A 19,633-nucleotide genomic window follows, 5' to 3' on the forward strand; every position below is an offset into this window, starting at 1 on the left:
CGGCGCCCTCGTCCGCGCGCGCGCGTCGTCGTCGTCGTCACGCGCGCCGTCGCCATCGCGTGCGCGCGCGCGAGCGCCATCGCGCGTCCCGTCCGTCGCGATGTGTCGCCATGTGTCCACCGCGTGATCGACGCGCACCCTGGAAGACGACGCGGGCGTTCGCGCGAGATCCATCCTCCGCGCGACGACGTCCACGCCCTCGCCCCGCGCGCGTCGCCCGGCTGACGCGGAGATCGTCGCTCGGGCCGACGGGGTGATGGTGAGATGCCATCGACCATGGTCATTTTTTTAAAATGTGTGTGTCGCACTTTTTTTCGGGACAAGGATGGGCTCGTTTTCACCGTCGCGAACGACGCGCGCCCACGCGCGCGCGCCCTCGGCGCACGTCGCGTCGACGCGCGCGTCGCACGCCGCGCGGACGACACGCGTCGTCCGCCGTCGCCGTGTGCGCGTGAAACTCGGCACATCTCGGCACATCTCGGGACATCTCGGGACATTTTTCACCGTCAAGACAAACGAAGACGACGCACGAGGGGAACGAAGGCGCGTGAGTGCGATCGCACACGTCGCCGCGCGTGACGCGCGCACGTCGACGCGCGACGCACGGACGGGCGCGTGCGCGCGTGTGCGTCGATCGGGGCGGGGTGCGAACGCGTCACGCGCGCGCGTCGACGCGGTGGAGGATTGGATCGATTGGTGATTGATTTGAAATTCAAACAGTCTCGATGGAGTTCACGCGAGCGACGAGCGCGCTGACGACGCCGAGGGGGGGGGTGAACGATGAGAACGCGTCCGTGATGCCTCGGAGCGCGTCGGTGAAGGGACAAAGTGGCGGGTTGGGGGGGCACACGGCGGTTGGTCCGCAGAAGACGTTCGCGCACGGCGCGGCGCCGAAGACGCCGGGACGCGCGGCGCTCGGGAACATCACGAATGGGACATCCGCGGGGGGGGGGGGCGGTGGGTTGAGCGTGCGGAAACCGAGTGGATTGTCGAATCGCTCCGACGCGGGGGGGCGATCGAAGGTTGTGGAGAAACCGGAGATGACTGAGAGCGAAAAGTGGTTCGCCGAGGCGCGGGCGCAAATGTCGGAAGCCGAGCTCAAGGAGATGCGAGCGCGGGCGGAGCGGTACGTGGACGAGGACGACGACATCGAGTATTTTGGAAAGACGCGCGAGCAGCAAAAGGTGGAGTTGGAGGCGCATAATCGAGCCGAAACCGAGGCGAGAGTTCGCGAACTTCTCAACTACTCGGGGGGGTTTAAACCTCGAGCGCCGGATTCGGATCACGTTCGAGTCGGTATGCGACACCTCGAGGTGGCGAAATCGTTGGAAAAAACGAGCGATGTATTCGATCTCGGCGGTGAGGACGACTTGTGCAACTTTTTGAGTCCGACAAAGGCTTGGGACGACTTGGGCGACGACTCGGACGTCTTGGCTCCGCCCTCCGTGGACGACGTCTTGGCCGCCGTGGACGACGAGATGGACGACATTATGAAAAACTGGCAAAATTCGTAAAGAATGGACCACGAACGATGACGGACGGTGTGACCTGCGATAGGGCTCGCTTCGTCGTGTACTAGTACGCCTGCGCGCGTTTTGTTGAATCACTACAGGTAATATTTTTCCTACTTTCGCTCCGCCGCCGCCCCATCCTTTCCCTTTTTCCTCTTCGCGAACTTCATCCGTAACCAGCGAAACGGTCGTTGATACCATCGTAACGCCGGTCGTGGTGTCGACGACATCACTCGAGCGGGCTCTTGCGGGAACCACGGATGGAGAAGCGCCCGGCTCGCGCTCAACCGCTTCGCCGGATCTGGTTCTAGAAGTCGACGCATGAGATCCGAAAACCCGTCGTCGCCTCTTTTGTCAATCTCCGTGAAATCGACGCGATGTGTGAGTATTTTCTGATACGTCTCCCACGCGCCGTCGGCGCGGTAAAAGTATTTCCCGGTGGCGAGCGCGTGCGCCGTCATGCCGGCGGCCCACACGTCCGCCTTGAACCCATCCGCGGGTTCACCCTCGCAACACTCCGGGGCGGTAAACGCGGGAGTTCCCGGGGTCTTGCTCACTAATTCCCGCTCGCCCGTCTTCTTATCTCGCTCGACCTCGCACGCGCACCCAAAATCGCCCAACTTGTACGTCCCGTCGCTCGTCTCGAAGACGTTTTGCGGCTTGATATCGTAGTGCACGACGTCTCGCTTGTGACACGTTCGCAACGCCCGTAAGATGGACCTCAAGATTATCTTAATCTTCTCCGAATCGAACGGCTCGAACGTCTCCGCCTCGTCGTCCACGATTGAGCCGCGTTCGCAATGCTCCATGACCAACCGCACCTGCGTCGAGCTCGCGTCGTTCACCCACACGTACGCCTCCACCACGTTCTCGCACGCGCACAACGATTGTAACTCGCTCTCCGCTCGCGCTTGATCCAATAAAGTCCGCTTCCTATCCGAACCGACGAACACGCTCGCCAACCGTCGCTTATCCAGCTCCTTCACCGCGAACGACGCCGCGCCGCCGCCCTCCGTCCCTCTCCCGTCCACCGTCATCGACGCGCTCGCGCGTCCGGTGCCCGTCCCATCGCTCGAGACGTCCGATCGCGTGTACTCGAACACCTCACCGTACGCTCCTTTCCCCAGACGCCGTCCGCGCGACCCGTACGTCGCGGCGTCCACCGTCGTCGATTCCCGAAGCCGCCCACCGTCCCGCGGTCCCGCCCGCCCACCGTCCCGCCGTCCCGCCCGCCCGCGGGTCGAATCCACCTCGTCGTCGTCGTCGTTCGCGCGTCCATCGCAGCACGTCATCGTCATCGCGCGCGACGCGCGCGCGCGACGGACGCGTCGATTCCACGAACGACGAGGGATCGATGGATGGATGGATCGATCGCGACCGGATCGGGATCGACTCGATCGATCGATCGAACTGTCTGGGTCGTCCCCGTAAACCCTATACCCTAAAACCACCCACGCGACGTCGCATCGATCGCATCGAACGCGTCCACGGCGCGCGCGACCGCCGATCGCGACGACGACGCGCGCGCGCGCATTGCACCGATCGCCCGTCGTCGTCGTCGCGTCCGCGCGCGCGTCGACCGCGCGGTGGCGACGCGCGGCGCGTGCGTGCGGACGAGCTGTCGACGCCGCGGTGGGACGGGATTTGAATACATTCAAATTGATTCCGCGAGTGATTCGACCGCGACGGACGATCGAGCGACGGCGGCGGCGCGCGCGCGATGACGACGGTGAAAGATCGGGCGCAGATCCAGCGGGGGGACGGGAAGGGGTGTAACTGTAAGAATTCGAGGTGTTTGAAGCTGTATTGCGAGTGCTTCGCCGCGGGGGCGCTCTGCGCGAGCGCGCGATGTCGATGCGCGAATTGTATGAATACGGTGGAGCACGCGGGGGAGAGAACGGCGGCGATCGAGACGGTTTTAGATCGGAACCCGAACGCGTTCAGGCCGAAGATCGCGGCGGTGGCGAGTCCGTCGCGAGACGTGGCGCTGCGGCACAATCGCGGGTGTCACTGTAAGCGGAGCGGATGTTTGAAAAAGTATTGCGAGTGCTTTCAAGCGGCGATTTATTGCGCGGAGACGTGTCGGTGCGTGTCGTGCGAGAATTACGAAGGGAGCGATGCGCACGAGGAAGTGAAGCGGGTGTACGGGAGCGGGGCGCGGTTTCACGATCACGCGAGCGCGGCGGCGTCGCCGTCGCCGTCGCGCAGGAAACTCTTGGCGCAACGCGCGGCGAGAGATTCGATCGACGGCGCGTCGAACCGCGGCGGCGGCGGTGGCGGTGGTGTGAACTCGAGCTCGAATTCCGATCGCTCGCCGGGTCGACAGCGATCGGAGGACGACGCGGGGGGCGGGCGTCAGGGGGGCCGGACTCGCGCGCGCGCGCGCGCCGCCGCTCATGCACAACCTCGTGCAACAAGGCGCGGTGGAGGAGTTGGCGCGCATCTTACTCGTCGTCGCCGACGAGACGAGTAAATGCGCGGTATCATCGGAGACTAAGGGTGAAGAGAAGGTGAAAGAAGAGGAGAAACCTGCGCCGACGTCAACGCGTCGCTCGAGCGGCGGCGTCGCCGAACTCGCGGCGGAGGCGGCGAGGGAGATCGCGCGCGACGTCGCACACGTGGACGAATTAATGTGCGACGAGGACATCGACGCGAGGAAGGCGAGAGCGGCGCACGCGCGGGCGCGCGACGACGTCTCGATCGCTCTCGATTCGACGTTGACCAAGTACCCGGAAATCGAAGCCGCCTTGCTCGGCGAGCTCGAGCGCGTCGCGCGTCGAATCGCCGAGAACGCCCGCGCGCGCGCGACCGAGGCGAAAAAGCGACGTCTAGCGAATACCGCCGCAAAATCCAGCGCGGTGTAATCGTCACGTGCGGCGTCAACGCGATCGACCGTCCCGCGCCGCGTCTCGCGCGTCGCGCCCGCCTCCGCCGCGCGCGTCCCTACGGCGCGCTGCATCCGTATGCCCCACTCGTCGACGCCGTCGCCTCGCGCTGTCCCCGCGCGATTGCATCGACGTAATGTCCTCCGCGCCCGTCGCGCCGCGCGCGTCGACGAGCGCGCGCGCGTCGACGAGCGCGCGCGCATCGCGAGCGAACCCGCGCGCGTCGATGCGATCGACCTTTACGACGCCGGTGACGCCGCGATCGAGGACGAGACCGCGCTCTGACGCTCGATGCGGTCGCACGCGCGCGCGCGCGTCCTCGGAATCGCGCGAGGGGTGGGAACGCGCGCGAGAGAAGGCGTTGGAGTTGATCGACAAGGCCAAGTCGACCAAGCGGCTCGACCTGAGCGGACTGGGTCTGCGCGCGCTCCCGGTCGAGGCGTTGGAGTTGACGGAGTTGCTCGAGCTGCAGGTGTCGAATAATAATTTATACGATTTACCGAGCGAGATGTTCGAGCGGTGCACGAAGATTGAGCGATTGGGCCTGGCGGGGAATCGGTTACGGAGGCTTCCGAAATCCGTCGGCAACCTCAAGAGTTTACGAGGGGTGTGGGCGCACGGGAACTGCTTGCGGACGATTCCGAGAGAGATTGGTGCGTGCGAATCGTTGAGAAATCTCGTCTTGGGAGGGAACTATCTCGCGGAGTTACCGGAAGAGATTGAAAAGTTGAAGAATCTGGAGGAGCTCTCGGCGCCGGGAAATCGTCTTCGAGCGATTCCAGATTTGGGATCAATGCCGCTCTTGCGCGAGATTGATCTTCACGGGAACTTCATCGAGCGCTTACCGGAGGACATGAGCGGGTTACGGGCGTTGGAAACTCTGAGTTTACAGGGAAATCGCGTTCGCGAGGTGCCGAAGAGTTTGACGAAATTGAGGCGCCTTCGCGCGCTCAACCTCGCGGAGAACGCGATGACGACGCTTCCGGATGAAATCGCGGACATGACGATGTTAACCTCGGTGTGGCTGTACTCAAACGCGTTGACGTCGTTACCAGGGACGAGCGTGCGGAAGATGCCGTCGATCAGGCAGATTTGGATCGAGGGAAACGACGGCTTGTCGGGCGAGAGTTTGGACGCCTTTGTCGCCGCCGTGGACGGAAGCAAAACCTTGAAAACACTCGGCGTGGACTCGAGACAGGCGGGAAAAATGCGCACTCGCGGCGCCGCGATCGTCGCCACCGCAGAAATTCCTGAGAACAATCCTCGCGGGTATTTTAAGCTCGTTCGATGGCCGAAAGGGGATGGGTCGACGCGCGCGCCGGTGCTCGTCGTCTCGTTTGGGAGCGCGCCCGGGGTGCCGAACTGGGGCGGGTTGCTCAAGAAGCTTCAGAAAAACGTACGGGATGGCGACTCGTACGATGTTTTATACGTGTGCGACGTTGATCGCTCGTGGTACGCCTCGAGCGACGCGAGCGGTGATCAAGAGCTCGAGTTTGAGCGCTGGAGCGCGCCCTTGCGAGAGGCGTGCGAGAAGTATGAGCGCGTGCTCTACGTTGGCGATTCCATGGGCGCGAGCGCGGCGTTGATGTTCGCCGAACACGCGACCAAAGTGTTGGCATTTTGTCCACAGGTCGATCTCTACGACGCGAGCATACGCCCGAGCCGATCGAACGTGTGGTTCAAGAGGTTCAAGGGCGTCATGATGTCGGGGCTCAACCAATCCACCGCCGACATCGACGTGCACACGGGGTCGTGGGATCACGACAAGGATCAAGCGGCGCTCTTACCGAGGGACAAGGTGAAACACATCGTACATCAGGTGGATTCGCACCGGCTCGCGTTGGCGCTCGACGGGGAGGAGAAACTGTTACCGATCATTAAGAGCGCGTTTGAGTCCGAGTTGACCGCGGCGCGCGGCGGCGGTTCCGCCGAGGAATCTTCCTCGTCGTCCTCGTCGTCATCCGCGTCTCTGAACGCGTTCGCGCCGTGGCAAAGCTTAGGTCTGAAGTGATGAAAGCTAATGAATGCGTTGAAAGCCTAGGAAATTGTCGTCTACTATTTTTTACGATTTTTTAAAGTCTCGCGCTCGATCCAAAACCCGAGCGTCGCCGGCGCGCACTCGATCGCGGACTCGCCTTGGGCGTTGACGATTTCCGGGTCTCCACCGCGCTCGATCAAGATCTCCACCGCAGATTTGCGATTCAACAAGCATGCGAGGTGTAGGAGCGTCATCCCCGATGAGTCCTTGACGTTGACGTCGAACGAATCCGCGGAGAGCACCGAGGCCAAACCGTCGGCGTCATTCGCCTTGATCGCCTCTCGCGCGCCAGAGACGGTGCTTTCGTAATTTGAACACGTCGGCGGTCCGCGTTCGAACGGTGTTCGCGTGGATGATGGATCATTCGTCGTACCGATCGACGTCATCGCCCTCACGGTTGTCGTCGTCGTCGTCGTCGTCGTCGTCATCTCCTCTGTCGCGAACGCGTCGCCGTCGTCGGACGCCTCTCTCGGTGTCGCGTTGATAGTCTTCCCCTCCTCGTTCCTGTCCTCCTTTCCGCGATGAACGAGCATGGTCGAACGCATTAAACGGTCCAACGAACCTCGATCGCGATCAGCGTCTAACTCGACCGGTCCCTCGTCCATCCAAGCGTCCGGCGACGGCGACCGCCGAGGAGGCTCCGACGGCGTCGCCGTCGACGAAACCTGAGGTTGCGGATTCATCGACGCCTCCGAACGACTCATCCTCGTCGAATTCCCACCCGTGAGAAAATCCACGACGACCTCGCACTCTCTCAACACGTGATCCCTCGCCACGGCGTCGAGTAAAAATTGAAACTGCTCTACTCGCTCGCTCGTCGTCGCCGTCGAGCTCGACAAAATTCTTTTCATCGGCATCGGCGGTAATCGCGCGTTCACCGGTGGTTTCGTGAGACTCTCGTGTAAACTCGCGAATTCACGATATCGTCTTCGCGTCGTGAACTCCACCGCGGGGGCCGTCGACGCGTCGTCGTCGTCGTCGTCGACGTCGTCCCGCGCCTCCGCCTCGTCCACCTCGCAATCTCTCTCCCCACTCGCCTCTCGTCGTTTCTTCGCCACGTACGTCGGTAAATTCGTGGACGTACGCACCTCGTAGCGCACCACACCCGACGCATCGCTCGACGGCGTCGAATCGATCGTCGCTCGAAGCATTGCTGATTTTTCTTTTCTTTTTTTTCTTTAACGAATCGACCAACACACGCTCGGTCCCGGCACGCTCCGCACCCGGCGTCGCGCGCGTGATCGCCGCGCGTGGGAACGTCGATCGACGCCGCGCGCGCGATGCGTGCCGTCACGCCGCGTCGCGGAGCGACGGCGCGGACGCGCGTCAACGGTCGCGTCGCGTGAAAATCGCACGTTCGCTGTGGACGCGTACACCCCAAACCCTAAAACCTAAGACACTTCAACCCCTAGAAATAGGGTTTAAGAACCCCACGCGACCGAAAGCCTCGACGTCGGCCGCGATCGCGTCGCTCCCGCGCGCACACGCCCGCGCGTCGCCCGCGCTCGATTGAAATCGTCGTGAGAGTTTCTCCGCGCCGATCGCGACCGCATGCGTCGAGAGACGTCGCGCGCGCGCGACGTGGACGCCGTCGGCGTGGATGGCATCCACGAGAGACTTCAGGACGATGACGATGAGACATCGCGCGTGGTGTTCGAGCGTTGGCGCGCGTTCGATCGCGCCGTGGATGCGTTGGAGACGGTGACGCGCGGTGCGCGGGAGGAGACGGCGGGTGGGGCGGCGCGGGCGTCGGAACGGGAGGGAGACGCGGGGTGGGGCGCGGAGGCGGAGGCGCCAGAGGCGTTCTTCGACGTCTTGGTCGTCGGGTGCGGATTGAGCGGGTGCACGATCGCGGAGCGGTGCGCGAACGAGTTGGGTTTGAAGGTGTTGATCATCGATAAGCGCGATCACGTCGGTGGGAATTGTTACGATTACGTAGATGAAAAGTGTGCGATTCGGCGGTCAATGTACGGCGCGCACTTGTTTCACACCAAGCACGAACGCGTGTGGGAATACGTCCAAAGGTTCAGCGAGTGGATCCCGTACGAACACAGAGTGCGTGGACGCGTGATGAGGGACGATGGGAAACCCGTCACGGTCCCGATCCCGCCCACGAGGGAAACTGTGAATAAATTGTTTGACGAAGATGTGCGCACGGACGCGGAGATGGAGGCGTGGTACGGACGCGAACGGAAACTGCCGCCAAATGGTGACCCGCCGGCGAACGGTGAGGAAGCGGCGTTAGCGCGCGTTGGTGAACGCCTGTACGAGAAAGTATTCAGGCATTACACGAAGAAGCAGTGGGATAAGGAACCGAAAGAGCTCGACGCGAGCGTGTTGCAGCGCCTGCCGTGTCGCGTCACCGCGGACGACCGGTACTTTAGCGATCCGCATCAGGCGCTACCGCGCCGAGGGTACACTCGGGTTTTTGAGAACATGCTCACGAGCAATGATTTGATCACAGTCAGGCTCGAGTGCGACTATTTCGAGTTGCTTCGTCGCGGCAAATTTCCAAGGCGCGCGTTTACTGTTTACACGGGACCGATCGACGGCTATTACGCCTCGCTCGGGATGCCTCGTTTGGAGTACAGGTCGTTACGTTTCGAAGAGGAGTACATCAACGATACGCCCGCGGATTCTGAAAATGGATACTTTTTCCAAGAGGCCATGGTTGTGAATTACCCGGGCGCGGACGTCGACTACACGCGCATCGTCGAGTACAAGCACACGCCGAATCAACCGCCCGGTCGTAAAGACCGACCGGGTACGGTGATCGTGCGCGAGTACTCCAGTGACGTTGGTGAGCCGTATTATCCCGTGCCGACGTCGAAGAATCGCGAGCTGTACGAAAAGTACGCCGAGCTCGCGGCGCGCGAGCCGCACGTCGCCTTTGTCGGTCGCCTCGCGTCGTACAAGTACTTCAACATGGACGAAGCCGTCCTGAACGCGCTGGAGATGTTTGATAATTTAAAAGAAAAAGGTGTGCTCGCGGTGAAGCGTCCACCGAGTGAATTTTAAGCGTCTACGCGATGTTGTATATTTGTTTATTCACTTTTCGCCGCGACGTCAAGCCTCAAACCGTGAGCGGCGACGCGCGCGCCGCATTCCTCGACGCGTCGAACACCGAGTTCGCCGCTCGATCGAATCCGCACACGCGAACAGGATATTTCCATCCGCGTGCGTGAATCACACCGATTCAGATCGATGTTTTCAAGACTCGCGTGGGCGTGCGGTGGGATTCAATACTTTGGATACATCGCGTTGAGCACACTGATCGAGCTTCGATACTTTGTTAAAGAAGATTCGGGCGACGCGGGAGACGGGAACGACGCGCGCTCGACGAGTGAACGCTCGACGACGACGTCGTCGTCCGATGTAGACGAAGAAGTGAGAGAATGGAAGATTCAACCGGGACGCGCGGCGACCGGGACGGTGCGAACGACAAAGAGCGATCCTTGGGGGTTTCCCCTGTATCAGATGATCACTGGGAGGCATCCGAAGGGCGGGAAACACGACGGAGGTAAGGGTGCGCGGGTGATACACCCCAGACATCGATTGTACGCGAGCGTGAATTTATTGATGAGCGCGTGTTTCGCCTTTGCCGTCGGCGAAAGCGTCGCGCGCGGATGGACTCGTATGTACGGCGGTTCGAACGTAGATGCCACTTTCATCGGGTCGATTTACGATATTCTACGCGGATTCGCCGTCGCCACGGTTTGGCAGAGCGTCTTGGAGTATTACTGGCATCGCGCCATGCACGCGCGATGGTTTTACGAGCGCGCGCACAAGATTCATCACTTTTACGTCAGCCCGTGTTGCTGGTGCGATTTATGCATTCACCCCATGGAGGCGTTCGGGTATTACTGCATCTTGTACGCTCCCGGATTTTTCTTCCCCCTTCACCGCGCCAGTTTCATCCTCTACATGGCCGTCATGGGCGTCTGCGGCGTCATGGACCACAGCGGCGTCGACGTCTCCTTCGCCGACGGCGCGTACGACACCACCTTTCACGACGCCCATCACCGTTTATTTTTCGTCAATTACGCCTTTCCATTCGATATCATCGATCGTCTGTGCGGGACGTACGTCCACGGACGCACCGACCCGCGTCCGTCGCCGTCCCGATAGCGACGTGTAAGACGCCGCGGCGCGCCCGTACCTCACACGCCGCTCCTTCCCACGATGTCCACCGACGTCCGTTCGCCCGACGTGCGCGCGCAAGACGTGTGGGCGCGTTTCAGGACCGAGGGCGCGCTCGACGCGCGCGACGCGAGGACGAAAACGGAGCGAACGGAGCACGAGACGATGGCTCGAGAGGTGCGCCGGCGGGACGATGTGATTCTGATTCATTCAACCCCGATCTCGCGCGACGCCGACGACGCGGACGACGCGCGCGTGCGCTCGTCGCGCGCGTCATCGTCGGTGTCCATGGCGCGCGCGCTCGGGGTGAGCGGCGGGATCGGGGACGGCGATGCGGCGGGAATGAATGGAACGACGCGCTGTTCCCCTCGGCGGCGCGGCGCGACGCCGTCGGCGGCGCGTATCGATGCCGCGATCGATCCCGATGGATGTGACTGACGACACGCCCGTCGATGCTGGTGTCGCACGCGTCGCAGGTGGAGCGATTGTCCACGGTGTGCGAAGAATTGAGAGACGAGCGCGCGGCGCTCCTCGCGAGAGAGGCGCGCGTGATGGACATGGTGGACAAGGCGGATCGAGAGTATCGGGTGGAGAAGAGACGGTTCGAGGAGACGGAGAGAGATTTGCGACAGCGCGTGAAGGATGCGAGAGATGAGCTCGAGCGTGAGCGTGAGATGCGGGAGAGTGGGAACGAGCGCGAGAGTAACGACGCGCGAGAGCTCGGAGCGCTCAGAAGACGCGTCGGGGAACTCGAGGGCGAGTGCGACGCGCTGAAGGAATCGAATCAAAAGCATCGAAAAGATGCGTTGATGGCGAAGACGAAGGGTGAGCGCGCGGAGTGGCTCGAGGGTGAGATCGAGCGCGTGAAGAAGCTCTTGGCCTCGAGCGAGGGGTTGGTGAAGCAACTCAAGAGCGATTTGCAGCTCGAAAAGAGCGCGGTGACGAAAGTTGAGAGCGCGAAGATTTCCCTCGAGAAGGATCGCTCGTCGTTGCGAAAAGAGATCGAGATGAACGCGGCAAAGATGCTCGAGCTCGAGCAGGAGGTGGAGAATCAATCGGCGCGCTTAGCGTCCATGGCAAAGGAGCTCGAGGAGAACCGCGCGCTCGGGAAGAGCGACGCCGCCGTGGCCAAGCGCGAACGCGCGCTCGAGCAGAGAGAGAAAACGGCGGCCGAGCGCGAGCGCGAGATCAAGGAGTCGTTCGCAAATTTGAAGGCGCGCGAGAGCGCGTGCGAGAAGCGAGAGCGAGCGATCGCGAAATCCGAAGCGACCGAGGCGACGCGGTCCACGCCAGCCAAAGCGAGCGGCGCGTCGACGTCTCGCGGTACAGCCATCGAGCCGTCGGGGACGACACCGGCGCCGACACCCACGGTCCCGTCGCACACCGTCTCTCGATTCGCCGAGCTCGCGCGAAGATACGTCTTCACGCCCGGTTTCAAGCCCCGTCTCGGAAAACCCTCCGCCGCGGATTCTCCGACGCCGACCAAGACGCCGCTGAGCGAAAAATCCAGGCAGCTCTTTGCCGCGGTCGTGGACAAGGCGCAATCCGCAGCCAAGGCGTCGGCGACCAAGGCGCAATCGGTGGCGCAAACGTCGGCGTCCAAGGCGCAATCGGTGGCCAAGGCGTCAGCGTCCATGGCTGATCAGGCGAAGAATGCGGCCGCCGTGGGCGTCTTCAAAGCCTTACACTCCACCATCGGGTACAAGCAATCGACACCGGCGAAGAGCTTGGGCGCGGGGACACCGGACGAGAAACCCGCCGGAAAGACCCCGGCGAAGACGCCGGCCCGAAAGACGCTGGAGTCACAGTTCCCATCCTCGCCGCAGTCCTCTCCCCAGATCCCGTCGTCGCCGCCTGCGAATAGGGCGGCTACGGCTGCGGCGGCAAAGAAGCCGACCGCGGTGAAGACGACGACGGCGACCAAGAAGGAGAAGAGCGTGGCGACAAAAAAGCCAGCGGCAACGAAGGAGGTGGCGACCGAGAAGAAGGATGACTCGACGGAGACGGTCGGGGCGAAGCGCGCTACGCGCGCTACGCGCGGTCGACCGAAGAAATTCGAAGCTGAGTCCGCCGAGCCGACGCAGTTTTCTTTGGAAAAGAAACCCGCGCGCAAACGCGGCCGTCCTGCGAAAGAGAAGACGGACGAAGAAGAGCCGGCAGAACCGGCCGTGAAGAGAGGACGTGGTCGGCCGAGGAAAGAGGTCGTGCCGGAAGATCCGAACACGCCTAAACCGCCGCCGCGACCGCGCGGGCGACCCAGAAAGGAGGAATCGAATCGCGCTCTGAAACAGATTCAGGACCACTTGGGTTCAGGAAAAAAGGAAGAAGTGACCGAGCGTCCCCGTCGTAGCTCTCGAAGAAAATGATCCTCTCGAGGAGCAAATTGTGATGACAACTGACTTTCACTTTACACTGGAACCCGCCTAACTGTGTGACTTCTTTTGTTTCGGAAATTTACTCGGCCACGAGCCGTTGGGTTGGGAAACCGCGGCCGATCGAACCGGCCGCACACCTAATGTGGCCTCGAGCGCCTCCGCGACAGTGTTACAACGCACGAGCTCGATGCCCGTTTTCTTCCCCATGTCGGGAGAGCTTCCGGATTCGGGGAGGAGCACGCGCTTGAACCCCATCGCGGCTGCCTCGGCGATTCGTCGTTCCGCCTGCATGACTGGACGTAACTCACCGCCTAAACCGACCTCGCCGAAGAACGCCATGTCGGCCGGAAGCGCCTTCTCGACGAAACTGCTCGCGATCGCCAAGGCGACGGCGACATCCGTCGACGGGTCCTCGAGCTTCATCCCGCCGACAATGTTGATGAAAATGTCGTGCTTTTGAACGCGACGACCGAGAACGAATTTCGCCAGCACGGCGAGAATAAGTTGCATGCGCTCGAATCGCAAACCGACCGCTGTGCGAATGGGGGGCGCCTGTTGACCCTCGTCTGCGCGTTCGTTCGTCAACGCCTGCACCTCGAGCATGAACGGACGAGACCCCTGCACGGTGACCGTCGGCGCCGCCGACACGTCTGGGCTGAGTATTCGCTCGCCCAGGAAAAGCGCCGACGGCGAAGCCACGGGTTTCATTCCCTCGTCGCTCATCTGAAACACCCCGACCTCATCCGTGGATCCGTAACGATTTTTATGTCCTCTCAAGATGCGCACGGCGCGATCGGCGTCTCCCTCGAGATACAGCACGACGTCGACGATGTGCTCCAAAACGCGAGGACCCGCGATGTCACCGGATTTCGTGACGTGACCGATGATGAAAACGGGTATTCCCGTCGTCTTCGCCGCGTGCAGAAGCGCGGTGGCGCACTCGCGCACTTGGCTCACGCTTCCGGGCGATCCCGTCGCATCCTCCAAAAACACCGTCTGAATCGAGTCAACGACCAAAGCCGACGGTTTCAGCGTCGCCACAGCCTCAAGAACGTTTTCCAATCGCGTGGCACTGTAGAGATAGATCGAATCCGAGTCGAGTCCCATGCGCTCGGCGCGTCCGCCGACTTGCTCGACAGATTCCTCGCCCGACGCGTAGAGCACCGGACCCGCGTCCGCCCCGCCGCTCTCCGCGAGCAAACCCGCGAGTTGTAATAAAATCGTCGATTTACCAACCCCCGGATCGCCCCCAACGAGCGTCATCCCTCCCGGAACGACACCTCCGCCCAGAACGCGTTCGATTTCACTCCCGAGCGCTTCGTTTGATCCTCCCGAGAGCCTTCGTCTCGGCATCGCGTTCTTCGTCGATCCCTTCTCACCGCTACCTCCGATGACATCCTTCAAATTTCTCGGCGCGTTCGCCTCGGCGACCCATCCCCCGGCGGTGGACCCGGAGAACTTGGTCGACGCCTTTCCGTTTCGCCGCGCCGGCGCCGCCGCGCCGAACGCGTTCGTCTCCTCCGCCAATCGCGCCACCGCTCGCGCCCCGGCCCCACCTCCAGCATTCTTCCCACTCGTCCCACCGCTCGAAGATCCGCCGTCAATCTTTATCGGTTTCATGCTGTCCCACGTCTTGCACGCCGGACACTGCCCGAGCCACTGTCTCGCGTCTTCGCCGCACTCCGCGCACACGTACGCGGTTTTCGTCGACGTGCCCGATTTCGAACTCGCGTACGCGCGCGTTGATCGACGTCCATCGCTCGTCGGCGTCATCACCGTCGACGCGCGCGCGCGCACGCGACCGAACGCGTGACATTCATCACTGTGATTTTGATGCAATTCACGGGACGCGCGCGCGGACCGACACGTCGTTTTCGCAATGTTCTGAACGCGCGCGGTCGCCGCGGCGTGCGTCGTCATCGCGCGGACGCGTTCGATCGTTCGATGGAGCGCGACGACGTCTCGAGCGCGTCGCATGCGCCGAGGTGTGAAGAATGGTTGATTTTTGGCAGTTTCAAAGCGGCGCGGACGGGCGTCGCTCGCGAGACGTCGACGCCGACGATCATTGGCCCAGACCTTTGACGTATTTTTTGGCGAGATCTTTCCTGCGACGCACGTCCGCTCGATAGTCGCGACGTAAGGCGTCTAAAGCTTCCTGTGCCTCGAAATCGAACGGATTGAGCGCGACGCACGAGGAGAAGTCTCGCTTGGCCTCGATGAAATCGCCTCTCCCGGCGTGCGCCCTGCCTCGACGCATGACGATGCGAACGTTCTCGGGATCGGTGAGGAGATATTCGTCCAAGTGTCCGATCGCCTCACCGAAGAGCTTCATCTCCATGCAACACGCACCGAGATTGGCGAGACAGGCGAGACGGTTCTTCCGCACCTCTTGCGCGTCGCTCGGATTTCTCGCCTTTACGAGATTCATGATTCCGAGCGCCTTTGTGTACGCCTGATGCGCCTCATCGAACTGACGCGCCTTGTACAGATCGTTCCCTTGAAACCGTAAAGTGAGCTGTTCGTTCAGAGCGCCGACTAAATCCTTCGTCTCGAGATTCGCCTCGCGCGTCGTTGCCTTCTTAAACTTGTCGTGACCGTCATTCGCGGAGTCGCTCAGATAATTCACCATCGTCTGTTCCACGTCCGTTTCCGTCACCCGTCCTTCGTCTATCGCCTCCTGCATCGTCTTTAACATCTCGATCACGCGCGGGTTATTCGCCCACTTTGAGAAATCGCCGTGTTCGTCATTCTTAAACGTCGACACGAGCGTTCTCAAGACGCGCGTTCGCAGGAACGGCGCCACGTTCCTCTGCGCCTCCTCGTCCGCGCTCAGAACCGCATCGCGGAATTCCATCGCATCACATCGATGATGCACTCGATCGAGCTTTCGCAGCTCTTGTCTCTGGTGCTCAGCCACCACCGGGGCGTTCTCGGGTCGTTGGCAAAATTCTTTAAACTGTCGCTCGAAATCATCCCCAGAGTGAATCGCGTGATTCAACGCCCGTTCGCGCTCCCACGGCGCTCGGTCCGCGCCGTTCTGCGCTCGCACGTCGGGTTGAGCGAAATCGCTCTCGCACACTGCGCCGTCCATTCGCGCGTCGCCGTGTGCGGGGCGAACGCGCGTCGGTTGTCGGTCGTGATAAAAAAACGCTCGAAAAAACGCTCACATGCGCGCCCAAAGGCCTGGATTGAGTCACCGACGGGCTCGCGTGTATTGAAATTTCATCACCGCGACGCGTCCTAGGCGCTCGATTTCTCGGCGAACGCGCGGGCGAGGGCGAGTGACGCGGATGCGCACGCGACGCGATCGGTGCAGTCGCTTCGATCGGCCTCGGCTTGGAAGGCGTCGGCGCATCGCGCGAGGGCATCGGCGTACGATTTGGCCGAAGGATCGAGTCGAAGGGCGCCGTGTGCGGCGCACGCGACGACGGTACCGAGAGCGACGTACGCGCCCGGGAAATCACCACCACCCTCGCTCGATTGCTGCGATTTCACCGCGCGAACGACGTCGTCGGCGACGTAGTTGAAGACGTCCGCGGCGCCTCGACCGTCGGTCGCAGAGCCGACGCCGCCCTCGACGATTCCAGGGGCGTGTCGCCGCTCGACGCGGCGCGCTAATATTTCCCGAGCGCGAATCAAACGTGATTTTGGATCACGAATCTCACGCATGAACACGCGTTTGGCCTCGTCGCTGTGTAAACGCGATCGCGATCCCGCGCCGCGTTTCCACGCCTCGGCGTACGCGTCCTCCAACTGCGTCCGAACCTTCCCGTGCACCCGCGGGTTATTCGACGACCTCAAAGACTCGCACGCGTCGATGAGACGTACGATAGCGTCCAAGACGTCGCGAGCGGCTGAACTGATCTCTCGCACGGAGCAATTCTCGGCTCCGCACGCGTCGCGCGTCGATTCCAAAGACGCATTTGAAGGCGTCGCCCGCCCGTTCCCATCATCGACGGCGTCCAAGTCAGCCCCAGCGCGCTCTCCCGCGAGCGAGGCGACGTCGACGAGTGTCGCGAACAGCGCGCTTCGTTCGCCCTCCGTCGGCGCGCCTTCAACGATTAGTTTATACAACATGGCCTCCGTCGCCAGTTTCATCGCCGAGTCCGGGATGTCTCGCCAGGTCTCGAACGCTCGTAATCGGCAATTCGCGTCGCGCGTCAAGAGCGCGCTCGAGTGTAAGAAGAGAAGTTTTGCTCCGACGTGCGCGTCCGACCACGCCACCGCGCTCTCCTCGTCGGGATCCTCGTCGTCTTCGGAAACCGAGGATACTGAAGCTTTGGAATCGTCGTCGGAATCGTCGACGGAATCGTCATCCAAGTCCTTCTTCCTAGTTATTCGCGCGCGCGAAGATCGCCGCGCGTGCGCGTCGCCAACAGTATCCTTCGTACACTTCCCATCGTACGCCGAGCGCTCGAGTAAATCGAGGAAAAACTGATCGATCGAAGCTTGGGAGGGAAGACGATTTGGGTGCCGGACGCGAACGATCGATACCGCGACGAGCGAAGGCGGTTGGAGGGTGCTCTGGACGATATGCCCGGCGGTACGCAGGGACGTCCAATCACTCTCGACGCCTCGTTTCTTTGTCCATCCCGGCGACCGCGGCGAGGCCAACCCGCGCGCGTCCTCCGCCGCCATCGCGTCGCTGCGCATCATCGGCGTCCACGCCTCCGCCGTCGTGATCACCGTGAGCCTCGAAGACGACGCGTTCGTCGCGACGCTCGTCGCTCTCGATCGCGTCTCGCACTCTCGTAATATCCGCGTCAACCGCCGCGCGGTTCGCGTCCGCGTCCGACCCCGTCCCGGACGCAAAATCCCCTCCACCAATCGTTCGTACGTCTCTCGTCTCGGCACCCGCACCTTTCCCACGTCCTCGTTCGCGAATTCACACTCGATCGCGCTCGCCAGCGCGTCGTCGCGCCTCGCCGCGTCCGTCCGCGACTTTCGTTCCGCGCCGCCGCTCGCCTCCAACGCCTCGTTCGAGATGAAGTTCGTCGTGAAATCATCGAACGTCTCCGTGCCCGTCGCGCGCGCGCACGCGATGACGCGTCGTTCGCCACCCGTGGACGTCCTCCGTCGCGCGCTCGGCGTCCGTGCACCGTCCTCGGCGTCGCGAAAGATGTCTTTCATCGTCCGCATCGTTCCATCGGCGATCTTCGGTCGTTTCATCGCCTCGCGCGCGCGTCGGATGGGCATCGACGCGCGCGGACGACGTCGAGCGTCCGCGTCGACGCGCGCGCGCGGTCGCGGGCGTCGGTCGCGGGGCGGCGCGCGGGTGAATGGCTCGCACGGTTTTGTGTCTTACAGCGCGCGCGCGGTCGCCGCGGCGGACGCCGAATGTCAACTACAAACAAAGCGCACGCGAAGGACGCGCGCGATGGTCGTCGCGGTGCGCTCGTCCAGGGCGTCACGGGGTGAAATCGTGCACGAAACCTTGTCCAGAGGCGAGGTCGAAGAAGAAGGCGTTTACGCTCGGCGCGCCTCTGCGAGACGCGCGCTTGAGCACCTCCTGGCCTAATATTCCGCCCACGACGGCGTTCATCGCGGGGAAGTCGTTTTCAGGGCGTAACAGGGCGCGAATCGACGCCTCGTCGACGATGTCTTCGGACGACGCGCCGAACGCGCCGGCGAGCTCTCGGCGCAACGCGTCGAGCGCGTCCCAATCGTTCGCCGTCGCGCGTCTGTTTGAATGCCTGCGCTCGAACTCACGCACGACGCGAAGGGCGAGCGGGATCTTCGACGCGCGCTTCTTCAACTTTGTCCAATCGTTCGCGCCCGCGCGCGCGCCCAGAGCTTCGGACATCCTCGAGTATCGCGCGACGCCCGCCGCGACGCTTTCGCCCGACCCCGCGACGTACTCGAACGCGTCACCGAGATCGGCGAAGAAGTACCTCGCCGACGCGCCGGTGAACGCACCAAAAAATCCACAGTTGGATGTGCGACACAGATCGTTGATCGCTTCCGCCTCGGCGAACGTGTATCCGCACGCGACGACGACGTCAAACTTTGAAAAGTAATCCGCGTCCTCCTCGTACAACTTCTTCCCTCGCGCGCCTCCATCCTCCGCCGTGATCTTCCCGAACGCGTTCATCTCCGATAACGTCTGAGCCATGTTCGAGGCCAACGTGACGTCTTTCGGCTCTCGTCCCATCGCCCGATACTCATCCGCGCGCTCGACGTTTAAAAAATTCCCATCCCTCCCGACGGTGCGCGCGTACGCACTCGCGTCGTCGTCCCGATCGTCGTTCCGGATCGTCAACGCACCGACGCCCGCTAACGTGACGTTCTTCGCCGTCTCCGCGGCGACACCGCGCGACGCCCGCGTGGACGACGCGTTCTTTTCACCTCTGTCATCGTCATCGTCCTCTTCTGTGCACGTAAAACTGACCAAGATCCTCGACGCCCCGATCGTTCGCTGCGTCTCCAGACCCCACACGCGGATCTGTCGATCGTACACCTCCTGTTCCGCCTCCGTGAGCGTCATCGCGCGCGTCCGCGCGTCGCGCGCGCGCGAGTGCGACGCCCACCGATCGCCGCCGCGATCGACCGACGCATCCATCGCGCATCGCGCGCGACGCGAAAACTCGACGCCGACGCGCGCGCGACCGCGGGCGCGCCGCGTCGAACCGCGCCGCCGCGACGTGAATTTTACCCGTCGTCCCGCCGTCGACGAACGCGCGCGTC

General features: G+C 62.5%; 12 protein-coding genes across 12 annotated transcripts; 6 read left to right on the plus strand and 6 right to left on the minus strand.

Moving 5' to 3' along the window:
• Positions 1-725: 725 nt before the first annotated feature.
• On the plus strand, positions 726-1,514 carry OT_ostta20g00780 (unnamed product; the record flags this gene model as incomplete). The annotated part of the gene is made up of 1 exon (XM_003084408.2): positions 726-1,514. The coding sequence occupies one exon, from the start codon at positions 726-728 to the stop codon at positions 1,512-1,514; it is 789 nt and encodes a 262-aa protein (XP_003084456.2).
• Positions 1,515-1,624: 110 nt separating this feature from the next.
• OT_ostta20g00790 (Calcium/calmodulin-dependent/calcium-dependent protein kinase) lies at positions 1,625-2,809 on the minus strand (the record flags this gene model as incomplete). The annotated part of the gene is made up of 1 exon (XM_003084409.2): positions 1,625-2,809. The coding sequence occupies one exon, from the start codon at positions 2,807-2,809 to the stop codon at positions 1,625-1,627; it is 1,185 nt and encodes a 394-aa protein (XP_003084457.2).
• A 422-nt stretch (positions 2,810-3,231) lies between these two features.
• Positions 3,232-4,375, plus strand: OT_ostta20g00800 (CRC domain; the record flags this gene model as incomplete). The annotated part of the gene is made up of 2 exons (XM_022985550.1): positions 3,232-3,836; positions 3,871-4,375. 2 exons carry the CDS (start codon positions 3,232-3,234, stop codon positions 4,373-4,375), a joined length of 1,110 nt encoding a protein of 369 aa, XP_022840642.1.
• Positions 4,376-4,532: 157 nt separating this feature from the next.
• OT_ostta20g00810 (Leucine-rich repeat) lies at positions 4,533-6,407 on the plus strand (the record flags this gene model as incomplete). The annotated part of the gene is made up of 1 exon (XM_022985555.1): positions 4,533-6,407. One exon carries the CDS (start codon positions 4,533-4,535, stop codon positions 6,405-6,407), a length of 1,875 nt encoding a protein of 624 aa, XP_022840643.1.
• A 44-nt stretch (positions 6,408-6,451) lies between these two features.
• On the minus strand, positions 6,452-7,585 carry OT_ostta20g00820 (Ankyrin repeat; the record flags this gene model as incomplete). The annotated part of the gene is made up of 1 exon (XM_022985560.1): positions 6,452-7,585. One exon carries the CDS (start codon positions 7,583-7,585, stop codon positions 6,452-6,454), a length of 1,134 nt encoding a protein of 377 aa, XP_022840644.1.
• Positions 7,586-7,985: 400 nt separating this feature from the next.
• OT_ostta20g00830 (UDP-galactopyranose mutase) lies at positions 7,986-9,452 on the plus strand (the record flags this gene model as incomplete). Its single annotated transcript, XM_022985565.1, has 1 exon — positions 7,986-9,452. One exon carries the CDS (start codon positions 7,986-7,988, stop codon positions 9,450-9,452), a length of 1,467 nt encoding a protein of 488 aa, XP_022840645.1.
• A 186-nt stretch (positions 9,453-9,638) lies between these two features.
• On the plus strand, positions 9,639-10,562 carry OT_ostta20g00840 (Fatty acid hydroxylase; the record flags this gene model as incomplete). The annotated part of the gene is made up of 1 exon (XM_022985572.1): positions 9,639-10,562. The coding sequence occupies one exon, from the start codon at positions 9,639-9,641 to the stop codon at positions 10,560-10,562; it is 924 nt and encodes a 307-aa protein (XP_022840646.1).
• A 177-nt stretch (positions 10,563-10,739) lies between these two features.
• OT_ostta20g00850 (High mobility group, HMG-I/HMG-Y) lies at positions 10,740-12,940 on the plus strand (the record flags this gene model as incomplete). Its single annotated transcript, XM_022985573.1, has 2 exons — positions 10,740-10,751; positions 11,051-12,940. The coding sequence occupies 2 exons, from the start codon at positions 10,740-10,742 to the stop codon at positions 12,938-12,940; spliced, it is 1,902 nt and encodes a 633-aa protein (XP_022840647.1).
• A 57-nt stretch (positions 12,941-12,997) lies between these two features.
• On the minus strand, positions 12,998-14,869 carry OT_ostta20g00860 (P-loop containing nucleoside triphosphate hydrolase; the record flags this gene model as incomplete). Its single annotated transcript, XM_003084415.1, has 1 exon — positions 12,998-14,869. The coding sequence occupies one exon, from the start codon at positions 14,867-14,869 to the stop codon at positions 12,998-13,000; it is 1,872 nt and encodes a 623-aa protein (XP_003084463.1).
• Positions 14,870-15,011: 142 nt separating this feature from the next.
• On the minus strand, positions 15,012-16,040 carry OT_ostta20g00870 (Tetratricopeptide repeat; the record flags this gene model as incomplete). The annotated part of the gene is made up of 1 exon (XM_003084416.2): positions 15,012-16,040. One exon carries the CDS (start codon positions 16,038-16,040, stop codon positions 15,012-15,014), a length of 1,029 nt encoding a protein of 342 aa, XP_003084464.2.
• Positions 16,041-16,189: 149 nt separating this feature from the next.
• On the minus strand, positions 16,190-18,088 carry OT_ostta20g00880 (unnamed product; the record flags this gene model as incomplete). The annotated part of the gene is made up of 1 exon (XM_022985594.1): positions 16,190-18,088. One exon carries the CDS (start codon positions 18,086-18,088, stop codon positions 16,190-16,192), a length of 1,899 nt encoding a protein of 632 aa, XP_022840648.1.
• Positions 18,089-18,356: 268 nt separating this feature from the next.
• On the minus strand, positions 18,357-19,508 carry OT_ostta20g00890 (Molybdenum cofactor biosynthesis, MoeB; the record flags this gene model as incomplete). The annotated part of the gene is made up of 1 exon (XM_022985598.1): positions 18,357-19,508. One exon carries the CDS (start codon positions 19,506-19,508, stop codon positions 18,357-18,359), a length of 1,152 nt encoding a protein of 383 aa, XP_022838110.1.
• Positions 19,509-19,633: the final 125 nt, after the last annotated feature.

The sequence above is a fragment of the Ostreococcus tauri genome, assembly GCF_000214015.3.
Source record: "Ostreococcus tauri WGS project CAID00000000 data, contig chromosome 20, whole genome shotgun sequence".
In the NCBI taxonomy this organism is placed as follows: domain Eukaryota; kingdom Viridiplantae; phylum Chlorophyta; class Mamiellophyceae; order Mamiellales; family Bathycoccaceae; genus Ostreococcus; species Ostreococcus tauri.